General features: G+C 38.9%; 1 protein-coding gene across 3 annotated transcripts in view; it reads right to left on the reverse strand.

Annotated features, from left to right (window-relative positions):
• The window catches only part of DENND5A (DENN domain containing 5A), a 71,484-nt gene that overhangs the window by 33,922 nt on the left and 23,700 nt on the right, over nucleotides 1-13,862 (reverse strand). For 2 of the 3 annotated variants that reach the window (XM_082317587.1, XM_082317586.1), the window contains exon 5: nucleotides 7,355-7,542. In XM_082317587.1, coding sequence (XP_082173713.1) covers nucleotides 7,355-7,542 — 188 coding nt within the window. The remainder of the gene's footprint in view (nucleotides 1-7,354; nucleotides 7,543-13,862) is intronic. The other variant, XM_082317588.1, reaches the window with a different exon arrangement.

A 13,862-nucleotide genomic window follows, 5' to 3' on the forward strand; every position in this document is an offset into this window, starting at 1 on the left:
ACATGGTTCTGTGATGATTAGAAGCCAAGTCAGCTAATATTTATCAGGAACACTGTAAGTGCTTCAAGACATGAGAGAAATAAAGCCTTGAAACAAGGCACAATGCCTGCCCATCGGTGCTGAGGGAAGAACAAAAACCATTTAATTTGCCACAAGCTGTCTGAGAAATGTCAAGACAGACTCATTAAGAAACTCTTCAAGCAGTTTAATTGCATTTCTTCCTTTTAAACTCTGTTTCCATTCAACTTTCCTTCTTTTTTGGATTATCTTATCTTAGCACAGATTCTGCAGAAAACACCACTCTTAGTTAAGCTTGGCTGTACCTAAAAAGTGCTTGGCTAAAAAGCAATCAAATGTTAACCTTACCACTGCAGAGATTCTAGTATTCACATGAAAAATAAACTCCTTGCCAATGAAGAAAAAGCCAAATTTAATGCTTGCTGAAATTGCTTATAAGTATCTAGGCTCATCTGGCTAATTCTTCCAACAGTTAAATATCTTTTCTGGAGAATTTCCCTTTAAGAGCAATACACGTAGTTTAACCACTCTAAGCCACTAACGATGATTGCCTATCACGCAACATAATACTACATTTCTCAGAATTTGCCCTATATAGAAGCATTAAAAAAAGAAATATGTTAGTGTGCAGCAATACTGTAAAGAGCATAGGAAGTATTTTGGGGAACACTCTATTCAGTGCCTGGTTAATAACCCACAAGTTACAGGACTACCTAGAGCAGTATAAGCGAAGGAGATTCAACAGATGGCTTTAGCCTCTCAACTTAGGGAGACTGAGGTCATCCTCAAGAACTGCATAAGCACTTCTGAAAAGGCCATGTTCCCCAGGGAACAGAAACGGCAAAGACACGTCACATCACAAGCCCTTCAAGAGGTACCAAAATAACATTTTTCTGTAAAAATTAAATCCCAAGTAAAAAAAAAAAAAAAAAAAAAAAAAACAGCAGTAACAGACACCAAACAGTAAGTCTCACAATGCTGTTACACTGTAGGTCCGACAAAGTAATATCAGTAAGGATAGAGGGGTCCCCACCTTCAATTTATTTAAAAAAGCAAAAGAAATGAAATGGCACTTATTTTTTTTTTATGAAATCATGGCCATCCAAAGCATTTTGCATGCTAGGAACTGGGCAAGTACACAAAGCAGAAAAATAACAGAGTTCTTTGATCACTTAGTTTTAGTTTTTTTATTTCTGGAGGCAGCAGAGTTGACTGAGCTGTGAATAGCTGACAGCTCTGTATGTAAGCCTCTATGGATACACTGATCATCATTTTACACATACAAAATTAAAATGAAATAAAGACAAGATACTTAGCAACATGTGTAAGTACAGATACAACGGAAAGAGCATACTTAAGTTAGACACTTGGTATTTCAGGTCTCTAGAACAGGCAAATATTCTTTTATTTGTTGCTGAGGTATCGATTTTCTGACCAAGAGAAAACCTCAAATAGTTACACACCACTTTAATAGCAGATTGCTAGAAGAGAGAACACATAACATCATCACCCAATAAAATTATTCTCCTGAGACACTATGCTAAGGAACAAGGGTGTCACATCCGAATTTAAAAACCTGTCTTTCCCATAAACTTTTATCATCACAAATAATGGGGTGTCCAGGTGAAAGTCTTGCAAACCTTAGAAGTGTGGAAGCAAGTAAGTCAGTGTTCATGTATCTGATGACAAAGTCTGGTCCCCCGAGGTCAACAGCACAACTTTCCATTGGCTCAGTGGAGTCTGGACTACACCCATCAATTCCAAAGCCAGAGGACAATTGCAATTCTTTAGTTTGACCTCAGTACAACAAGGGCCAAACCCCCACACGTGTCTAGCAATGCCTGCACCAAGCCCATATACTTCCTTTCAGCTCTGTTCAAAAATATAGGAGGAAATGATCTAGGTTCTGTCAAAAGGATGTCTAAGGAGCAACCAACATTCCCTAATAATGGGTAAGCTCCCCACCCCACTGACATCCTAAAGAGAAAATATGCTTTATTTTAAACATTAATACATAATTACATGGTATGCAAATAGATGCCTACAACAACGTAGAACAGTCAGTTCTGATAGCACAATCACCACTACTTGAATTCTCTGTGCAGCACAGGTGCTCAAACTATAGGTTATATACAGGTTTTCACATCCCCTCCTAGACAATCAGATTGAAACATGGTTCGGAGTTAAGGCTTCTGCTTGAATACAGCATTGAAAAACTAAAACCTATTCATCTACAGCATGTATCACCTTTGCGCATTAGGTCCCAACCTTGCAAATAATTACCCACTTCCCTTAACACACAGAAAACATGGATATGCAAATTTATACAGACATGGCTGGCTTGTGGAAAATGTTTACAGTGGTCCTAAACTCTAAAGGATGCTCCTGTGCCATTCCTGTAAGCAAACAGTGACCTTTTGCATTTATTCTCAGCACTACTGTTCTTCGTGTAAACCCAGAATTTGTGACTGAGAACAGCTTACAGCTGCAGCTTTCAGAAACATGAATTTAACTCCTCAAGTGGCTGTTTAACACTGAAGGACAGGAAAACATAAAACTGAAGTCTGTCAATAAATTTGCAGTATTATCAAGGATCTATCACATCAGCAAATAGCCTGAGAATACATACAAAGCAGTGATTATCTTTCAAAATAATTATCTTGGTCAGTCTGGTCTAAATGTGTTGGCATCAAGAGGAAAAAAGGCTTTTCAAGAGATCTTTCTTCTAAAACAACATACAAAAATAAAAACCCACAGAATTTGTTAAGATTTAGCATTGAATAACATCTTTTTCATGGTTGAAATAAAAATACTGAGAATATATACCTGTCTTATGTTAGCAGAGAACTGGATTTTAGATCTTTCAACTTTTCTAAAAGAAAAAGCTATTGCCCAAGACCCTTGGGATCACTCCACTGAAAACAAGCTTTTTTAATGAGATACTATTTTTGTTTGATTTGACCAGTGCTGGAAGACTCAGTGTTGTTTATTTTCACTCAAAATAATTTAAATTTCCACCATTGTCCTGCATTACAGGCGAGATGCACCTGCAAATCCAGTAGCTTGAAATGGCCCAGATTAACTTGCTTGTTAAAAATATATTGCTACAGCACTGCAAAAGTTTCTATAAAAGGAAATTTGAAGACACATCAAAAGAACAATCTTACTTTAGTACTTGCTGGGTTTATGATCTGCAAGAAAGCTAGTTTAACTACTTTTTTGATCAATTTTACCGATAAACAAACCACACTCTTGCCAGCAACATCTGAAACAGCTACATGTTCTTCCCTTCCCCTTTGATGTCTGCAGCACCACTTCTCCCATGCCCCCCCCTTTCTCTTCTGGGTTCCTTACAAGCCTCTGATGCAGCTATCAGTGAAACCACAAGGATGCTCACGCATACAGAAAGAGCCCTCAGCAAAGCGGCAATACATATAAGAACAAGGTTAACTTTAAGTGCACTCTATCACTGACACGTACAAGAAACTCAACCCTACAGTAAGCCTCGAGTGTTTTCTACAATTTTACTGGGCCACAGAGAGTCAGTTCTTCAAGTCGTTGGTGAACTTCAATGAATTCTCCATCAGGCACTGTTTTCTGATGTACCCAAGGGACAGTCTAAACTTGAATTTTGTACTAATGCAGTTATTTTGCTGAAGATTTTAATCATCATCTGACAAAGCATCAACTTCTAGAATACAGCTGGGTTTCCATGCTCCCATGGTAAAGCATTCCCTTAAACCACCAGAAGTGACCAAAATACGGAAGACTGCCACCACAAGCAAACCAAAACAAGCCTTATAGCATACGTGTGCAAGACTTAAACCAAATTTGACCAAGTTAGGACAGATAGTATTTTCACATGTATTAGCCTAAAACACTTTGAGCAAGACAAATTAGTCTTCTTAAAACTTCATTATAAGACCACAATCAAGAAGTCTACAGTGACACTGAGGCATTCATGCTATGCTAGACAGCAATATTATATTCTCACACAATGCCCTTCAACTGAGAAGCACTAACTAGATTTTCTGTCAAAGCTCACTTCTTTGGCCCTTGTCTAAATTAGATATTGCTTTCTTTAACAGCAGCTGTCCCATGCATCCATGTAAATAAATTAGCAGCAGAGATGCAGTTTATTCGGGGGGGGGGGGGGGGGGGGGGGGGGGGGGGATATTTTTGTTGCAGAATTCAGAATAAATTAGAACATAGAACAGCTCTTTATATACCTTTTGTGATAAGTGAGGAAAATTCTGATACTTCCTATATCTATGAATCAGGAGCCTAGAGGCAGGACTGGGAAATTCAGTTCCTCATATAACCCCGATGATTTCATAAAGGATCATATACATTCCAAACTTTAGAGATAAGCAATGTTAAATATTCATATCCCTTTTGTTACTGATGATAGATTTGTCTTTATTGAAGTACAAATAATAGAATCCATATGCCCTCTTCTACTGTTCTACAACAACACATTTTATGCATGTTCGCTGTCAGTTTCTATGTCAGGAATTAATTGTAGAGCTTCTTTGGCTCTTTAAGTGAAGGGTATCTGAAGGCCTAATCATAAAGCAAAGTAGTTTTGAGATGAACCTGTAATCTGTAGTTCGAAATATATTAAAGCTGACTGATTAAATTATTAATATCAGAAATTAATATCAGAAATACTGATACTGACCAATAGTTTCACTTAGTGAGACCAGCATGCACTTTGAATTCTGCTTTACATTTTAAAATGGTATGTTTACTTCTTGTTGCAACAGTAGGGTTGTTTTTTTATTTTGTCATTGTGGGGTTTTTTTTGGTTTTTTAAGTAAACCCTCTACAATGAAAATCTCAACAATAATGAGCTCCTGTTCTTCCCAGTCTACTGTGTCTCTCAGATAAGCAAATCTATTGGTATAAGATGATAACTTAGTCATCTTTGAAGTCTCCAGCACATGTTCAAGTCCATTTCTATGCCATAGCTACATTCCCAGCCTGCAGTGCTCAGGACTTCAACAGTTCACAAGAAATCTTACTCAGCAGTGACTACCAAGGGAATTTCTCAGACTAAGTCATACTCATCATGTGCAAAGCTTTAAGAGCTCACTCTTCAAATAAGAAAGAGAAAAGCTGAAGCTTCAGAAGGACAAGTTGAAGTCCTGCAGCAAATTCCATCACATAGGCACACTGCTGCTGCTGCTAACTCAGTCCTGTGTGTCCTCCCCTCCCAGCCAATTCTGATCTCTGCAAGATACTATCAAAAACATACTCCTCCACCTTCATAAAAGTCTATCTGTAAAATAAAATGTGAATTGAGGTACCAGATTTTTTTAATACTACTTTGATTTCATTTTTAACATCTAAAAATAGATCAACTACCTTACTTTAAACCTCCAAAGTAAGCTGATAAAGCTCTTCAAAACCATTTACCTTTTAAATAATTGAAATATCTATTTGAAAATTAAAATATGTTTATTTAGTTGGAAGTATTACAGTGATTTTAAAATGAGGAAATTCTTTACAAAAGGAGGACAGTCTTTTAGAAGCTTGTTATAACAGTGAAAACATCCATGGTGCATATTAACATGCATATCCACACATGCATTTTACTTCACCAGCTATCCTCTCTAAAAAGTATACTAACCATATTAATTAGGCCCGTCAGTACATCCAAAATTTTGTAAAAATGTAGTAAACCAAAGCAATAGACTGTTTTCATGGCAAGAACATAAATTACTCTGTAATTATGCCAGTGCAAAAAAAGAGAGGGAGAAAAGAAAGAAATCAAGAGATTAAATACTTTAGTTCTCATAGAAAAAAATCACACCATTTGAAGAGAAATTTTCCTTTGAACTTGCCAGGAAAAACAAATGAAAACTATCAGCATATGGATTTGAGAAAAAGAGCAATGTTGGCATGGTGACCAGACTGGAGGTTCACAAAAATATCTTGTCTTTAATTTCACGCAGCTTTTTTAAGAAGGGTTTTTTTTTTGTGTCAAGCTATGTTGCAACACTGCCTGATAATGAAAATAAAAAACCCCACCACAAAACGCTCTGCCTGCCACACTTCTGCTTTCCCAGTAATGTGAATGACAATAGAAGAAAACAGACAACCAGAGAAAAGATATTAGAGAATCCCACCAGTGCCTGTAAGTAGGGTATTTCCCATGGTTTACCCAGTCCCTCCCCTGCAAAGTTACACCTACAAGTAAGCAGACTCTAGCAGGGGCCAGCGCTGTGCTGTTCTGCAGCTCATAACTCTGCAAGCACTCGCTTCCCACAGGGCTGAGGTGTCCAGCTTCTCGACAGCAGCCAGCCAGACCATACAGTAACACTCAGCATTTTCTACAGACAAGAGCAAATAAACCATTCAATGGTGCTCGATGAGAGAAGTCGTTCAGATGACTGATGGAACTGCCTCACAAGCCAGCCAGGCGCCAGCCACCTGACATACTTCCCACGGGTGGTTACTGGCTCCTGCAGACATTTCCTTTGCTACCTCAGGTAGTGCTCAACCACTTGGTCCCCTGATCCTCACAACCAGCTCTTAAACTCTCTCTTGGCACATCCCTAAAAAGAATATTTGTGACATGAACAGTGGGATAAAGTAAATAAAAACCACCTCTAAGCAGTTTGAAGGTAGTCCGAGCCCCATGTATGAGTTGCAGGACCTTTACAGACCGTTTGCTTCTCCTTTATACAGTGGCTGGTGTTAACAGAGCCTCATTACAAGGGAGGACTTCCTGAGCACTATCCCAATTAGCACCAGTTTGCTCAAGTAGATGCTGACATTTTGCTGCAGACAGAAGCATGCATTCTAGAAGAAAATCTGAAATAGTTTTGGTGAAGACGCCTGACAGGCTGGGTCCACGTAAGCCACCCCAACTCAGAAATGCAGGGTGGGGAAGCCCACCCTAATGCTGCACAGCCAGGAGCCAGCCCAAGCACGGTGCTGAAGCCAGTCAAGCTTTGCCCACTCAGCACCATGCAGAAGCAGCCTTTTGGCCACAGCTGGTGAATTCACACTGCACTTTCTTGCATTTCTTAGCACTACAGGGCTAAGTTTTGCAGCACAAAAATGTTCTTTCTGTAACCTCACTGCATCAATACCTGTAAAATTACAGTTTCATTTTATCAGAGCATACGATTTCCAAAACAGGAGTTTATTTATCTATTTCACCAGATTCTCTCCAGCATCTCCAAAAAATAAAGTAAGAGGTATCCCAAACTAGAGCCAGCAAGAACTTCACAATGGCTGTTACAGTTAGCACTAGTGTTGTGGCTCATTTCTCTCTTCCCTCATAGTCACATACAATATTTCATCAATCAAGACGAGCTCCTCTCACCTCTTGAGGAAGTTCCAGCTTAGACCTGTCATCCAGCCCATTAGAGTGCAAGCCCATGAGGTAAGGGACAGGAGCATCTAGAAAATGAAGGAGGGATGCTGGAAGGATAGGAACGTACACATGCTGCCACTGAAATGGAAACATTAGTGCTGTGATGGTCTCTGCCACAGTCATCAGTCTTTGATAATCTGAAAAAGATCAAGGAAAAAAAAATATTTCTTTCACTAACATTTTTTAGTAAATGAATCTGAGTTAAAGAAATGAGAGCTTGCTTTAAAGCAGAAACCACAAAACCCAGCACTAGCTGAGAAGCATCTTAATGAAAGCCCAGACTTTTACACCCAAGCACATTTTGCTGAAACAACAAAGAGAGCTCAACGCAAAGTAGGTCACTCTACAAGTCATATGGAAATGAGCAAATTGAGTCTTAGCATCCATTAAGTCACCCTCTGCTACCTATACCAGGGTTACCGGGAACACCAGCTCGAGTATGGAAACAATATTGTAATTGGCTAAGAAACACATTGGAAATAATTGCTTTTCTCTGTGCTTATGGCTTTCTATGGAAGCCTTGGATGAAACCCAAGGCATCTGGTATCTCTCAGATAAACATTTTTTAAAAGAGTGTTTAAATGTCTATAAAGCATGCTGTATAGTAGCCAACCCGACAGTGCGACTGAAATAACTCTGTAGAATATAAAAAGGATTAGCTTCATTTATCCTTTGCAATGTATGACCAAAGCCTCAGTTCAATGTAAAAACAACTCATCTCCTCCTAGAATTTAACAGCAGTGCGAAATGCACCTGTGCAACACGCATACCAAAAGATCTTTTTATTCAGCAGCTGGTGGCTAGACAAGTTAACATTGCAGTATGCTGGGCCAAAACCTTGCCCTCCTCTTTTATACTACAGAATCATCTTTTATGGTTTTTGACACCAGATGAACTCGGAGCGTGTGCTCTAATACAAGTGCTGAGACATTCAGAATGCTTCCGAGCTGCCAGGCTGGAAAGAGTATAAAACAAGCTCACAAGACTAAGACAATTCCTACCTTCAGTCAAGCTATAATGATACTGCAACAATATCCAATTCCAGCCAGGAAAGGGCAGGCAGGAATAGGAGGAAGGGAAAAAATCAGTATCCTTCATATGTGTGTTGGGGTGTGGGGTATGTGTGTCTTCTCCTAACATGTTTATAAAACTGCAGACACTAGGAAATTGGAAAAGACACTTGAATGCCCAGGTTCAGGTGTTGAGGTTCCTGAAGCTATTGCACACTGTTGCAGAGTGCAAATGAAAACTGCAAAAATAACACTTGTTCTAAACAAATGCTCTGGAGAAAATTTAAACTTAACTGTGCACTTTCTAAGGTTATGGCTTTAATTCTATTCTTTAGCCACCCTCCACTCAGACTTCAGATAGCAGAAGACAGAGGGTCAAGAAATTCAGTTCCCGGCATTCATGATTAATTTTGTTTGAAGTCAAAGTTGCAGAGTTTGAGGTCTGCAAAGAGTCTCACTACCCAAAAGGAACTCAGCACAAGTTTTGCTTCAGTCATAATTCTGCAATCTAGGCTTTTGATTTTTTTCAGATGAAGCTCTGCTGGTGGAAAAGGTTACTGCACAGAGCTACTTGTCACTGCCTCACAGTAGACCTACTGTGACTGAAGGAGCCTTCAATCAAAACAAGTGAGAATAGCTTAAACAGTTTAAAGTTTTTGCCAAAAACTTACTTGGACTGAAACACGTTAGGAAACAATCAATGAACATCACCAGCAGCACTCCCCTATTCTGCCTGGACACCAGCTTCTGCCTGCACAATTACTTATTGGTTTGCAGCTTTAATCACAGCCTGACTGCAAGGAAGTGATGAATTAATTATAAGCTTTGGGAAAAAGAATCTATTCCATACCCTATTTTCTTCAGCTTTAAAAGGAACTTTAAATGTAGCCATATATATACAAACATTCCAGCTGGTTCATATTCAGCCTGTTTATTTGAAAGAACAAGTCTCAGAATAGAAACAGTGTTTTCCCCCTGTCTAATCCCGCTGGCTAATTTAAATACAACTTCTCTCTCTGTCATTAAGCTAACCTTAGTATTAGCCTTTCAAATTAATTACAAAGTAACATCAATAATTCAGACTATCCACTCAGCAGCTACCTCCTGCAACCGAGTTATCGGCAAATGCAGCTCTCTGATCCTGGATATCCACGCGGCTTAAGCCATTCCCAACTATTTGGCCAGCACGGTCGCAGCCTGCAAGTAATAATGACTGCATTCTGCAGGCTTTATGCACATCAGGAGCTGTTGGCAAAAGGCAAGGACAAAGGCAAGAAGCCTGCAAACATAAACCAAAATAACTTAAGTGTTTTCTTAAGTTATACATATCCTGAGAGTGTATGGATTTTTTTTTGTTTTTAAAAAAGAAGAAAGCAGCACACTTCTACCATGAAAGCATTACAAAAGATTTAAAAATAATAATAACAAAAAACTTAAAAGAGGGAAGAAGTGCTTCAGTAGTGGTCTTGCTCTTGTTTTTGAAAGCAGAATATGCTTATTCTGGTGCAAATGACACAGAGTCTTTTGGCCTTGTGTTGTACATGAGCACTGGTAGGGCAAAAATGACATTCCACTAGTGTGCTATTAGTTCGGGAAGTACTTAACTGATCACTGTGCAAGGAAAAGAAAATCTGTTACTTTTTAATGTGGCCACTTAAGAACATAGAAAAAGGATGATTTTTTTCTTCTAACCAATTACTGTAGGTAAAATACATTATCCCTTAAAGTGCATAGGAGAAGATATTTACACTAGTATTTATCTATGTCTAGTATATCTAGACATTTTTGTTGACCTGTAAAAAGCAAGGAAATCCAGGAAACAAAAGTAGTGAGGGGTCTTAGGTCTGGAAAGAAAGAGGCAGGATGGAAAGAAGGTGGTAGCTGTAAGACCCATGATTCCACATCTCCATTCTCACATTCTACCAGAGAGAAGTCTATCAAGTGCCTACAGAAACGCTTTGACTTGGCCAAATTTAAAACCATTACATAATCACATTCTGGAATATTTTTTTCCTTCTAATCTTCCTACTTCATGGATCACAATGAAATACCATTGTATTTGTCAAGTAATTTCCATTCCACATGCAAATCCCATATTGCTGCTTTAAGGCAGAGAGTCGCCCCTACAGTGGAGGACCATTACTACAGATGAGTCTGGAGATCTTCAGAAAGTATATGGATAAACCAGAAAGATGGGCTACTTGCCAGGATTAAGCTTCTCTTTAATCTGAAGGGGAGTAGAAGGGGAAAAAAAATTATATAGGCAGTGCCTATGGACAGGTAGCATGCAATGGAGTTGAGCCACCAGGATAAAGCATTGCCTGGGGAGTTCCCTTTAGGTATGCCTCGTTATAGCAGAAAGCGAAATGTAAAAGAAACATTTTTCAACAATTTTTTCTGAGCACAGGTATTCAGTATGTCAGACTCCTTAGAGAAAGCATACTTTTCTTTAACTGGGCCTTTTACTTCAAAAAAACCTGTAACTGCAGTAAGACAGAACTGTGGTTAGTAGAAGCAGTGGGTCAAAGTACTTCTTATTCGTGTTCACTTCTGTGTCTGACAGGCTGATTAAAGATGCCTGCACCAAGCAGCAAGTTTCCTAAATCACTGGAGGCATAAGAAGAAAACGTCCTATGTAAAAGATGAGAGTTGGGCAACATGGGACTAATACGGCAAAGAAATAAAACTAATACTTTAAATCTCCAGAGTGAACATAATTTTAAGCAAATGAAAGAAAGATGGGGAGAAGTGATTCAAAAGCAAAGCAAAGCAGAAAAAAAACTTTATTGGTACTTAAATATGGCAGCAGACAGCAAATACCCAGAAAATAAAACCTGTTCAAGATCACAGTCTGTGGCAGTGGTGCATTATATTTCTCCTTTTATTGTTTGTAGCTGTTTAGAAAATCTCCAAGCAGATTTCACAGCTGTCTTAACTCAGTGCACACTTTTCAGAAGAGCTCTAGGTGCTCTACAGAGATAAGGAATAAGTCTGTTTCACAGATACAAGAGCAACATAAATTGCAGGAATGAAAACCAGCGCTCCTGCAGGATAATCTGGTGATGGCACTACTGAAGGCCTCCTTCAGCACCGCTGTCTCTCTGCCAGCATTCCTCAGCACTGGCCCAGCACTACGAGCAGCTTCAGATTCTTCGCTGTCTTATAAGCACCTGCGTTCCTCTTACAGTTTCCCAAATGGGAGACAACTTTCTCAAGAGGACAATCAAACCAAGGAATTCATTCCCTACATTTGGCTTACGCTGATCCAAAACATACAGGCTGTGCCAATATAGTGGGACAAAAGAAGAATTTCCAGAAGCATCAAGTCAGAAACATGTCAAAGGAATCTTTAAGAAAAACACATTCACTGCCAAGTGAAGTTACTCCTATTCCAAGGACTGACTGCAACTTAAGATGCTAAATAATTTGTTTCAAAAAGGATTGCATCTGGCAAAGTCCTCCAAGAGTTTTTGTTTGTTTGTTTGTTTGTTTTTAAAAGTAAATCTTAGAAGCAAACTCTCTGATCCTGACACATACTGTTCTAAATCGAAATCCACCCAGTGAATATCACAATCTCATCTGACCTAGGAGAATAAGAAACGATCCCAACCACATCAACTGTAACAGGTTTGAGCACCAAGAGATTTAACAAACCTAAAGGACATAAAAAAAATATTTATATTCTGAAGGACAACCTAGATCTTACACTACTGCACATGCAAGAACATAAGCAAGCCCTTACAAAAGTTCAAGCAATTTCTGATTCCACTTAGAACTGAGTCCACCATGACCTCAATCTACATTCAACATTCCCTGTTTTACAAACAGCAAAAAATGAATGCTAATCAACCATACAGAAGAAAGAGCAGAATGTATTAGGAGCATACTCCAGTTTGAAAAACGAACAAACAAACAAAACAAAAAAACCCCAAACACACAAAAACCAAAACAAAGCAAAAGAAGAAAACTGGTAAGTAAAGGTATAGACAATCAGAACCTCAGTCAGAAGTTCTGTTTTCCTACTGATATCATCCCTTTATGCGAAGCAAGCAACTGCTTTACTAAAACATTTTTCTAATTCACTGCCATGTAGCAGAAAACAGAATATCATGGTTAGAAAAGACAAAACCAGAAATTACAGGAAGAAAAAGTTGACTTTCTAGAACTTCAAAATATTTCACACTCCCATCTCAAGTAATACAAAAATAAACTACACGTGTATCAAAAGCATTTTAGCAAAGTCATCATCTTGGCTGTTGGCAACGCCAGCAGCATGCAGTAACTTCTGTTATCAACTCACTAGGAGCCCTGAAAGTATTCTGAGTAACTGTGCCAAAGGGTTTTTTTAAGAAGAAACAGCAGGTTAAAAAAAAAAAAAAAAGTGTCAGAGATTAGATCCCTCAGAAAGTACTTAAGAGAAGCTACATTTCAAAAAAAACCTATGGCTACTATTACTGAGAAGGCACTGTCACAGCTAGTTCACCAAAACTGAGGGCCAAAAGTCAGCAAGCAAATAACTAAAATTATTTTTCTACTGAAAGATGACTTTTCAGCCAGAAACTATAGGTTAGAACTTGATAGGGACAGACAAGACACTTCCATAAGGTGCAACGCAGCCCAACTCAGCCAAAGCTTGGGGTGAGGTGGGGGAACAGCGGACAGAACTGTCATAAAGATCCAGACCCGCAAGCCTTCAGCTGCATGGACCCCTTTGAATTCCGTATGTCTGTGCATGCAAACAAGAAGTTCAAGTGTTCCAGTGCTATTTTAAGCTTCTTTAATTAGCCACTGATCAGACACTTGGAAAGTGCCCAAGAAAAAATGTTGAACCTATTAATATGACTTGGAAAAAGATCCCAGAATACAGAAGACTAGCCAAAAGTGAGCCGAGTTCCAGCCCAGCAGAAAAGAGTACTTATAATGCGACGGCCTGAAAGGAGATCAGGGAATACTCTTCCGATATGGCAACACACGCATTGCTTTTCTTGCAGTGCTTCCAACCAGCCAGGCACACGCACTTGCACCACAGGAGGTCTCAAGCACAACTACAGGCCAACTGGACTGCATTCTTCTTCAGATGGAAGAGCTGATATTTGAATCTTCCACTGGTGGGATACAGATATCCACATAAACAAACCCTCCCTAAATCCCAAACATATATATGTCTAATCCATTTCTGGAGAAACCACAAAAGAAGTTTGCCAGCTAGGCAAGTATTTCTAGATTCTTTATGAATAATAAGCAAAGCAATTTGTTTTTTAAATCCAAGAGAGTAACCACTATTAAGTACAATAAGTTTTTTTGACTGTGTTTCAATTACTGTATAGTTTTTCTCTGGCAGTTCACAGTGTTTACACAATGCAACAACTATGACATAACGCCCTGCTGCCATTATACGCTGTTAATCACCTTGACTATACACACAAAATCCATCTTTGGCTTTAGTC

The sequence above is a fragment of the Platalea leucorodia genome (assembly GCF_965183815.1).
Source record: "Platalea leucorodia genome assembly, chromosome: 7".
NCBI lineage: Eukaryota > Metazoa > Chordata > Aves > Pelecaniformes > Threskiornithidae > Platalea > Platalea leucorodia.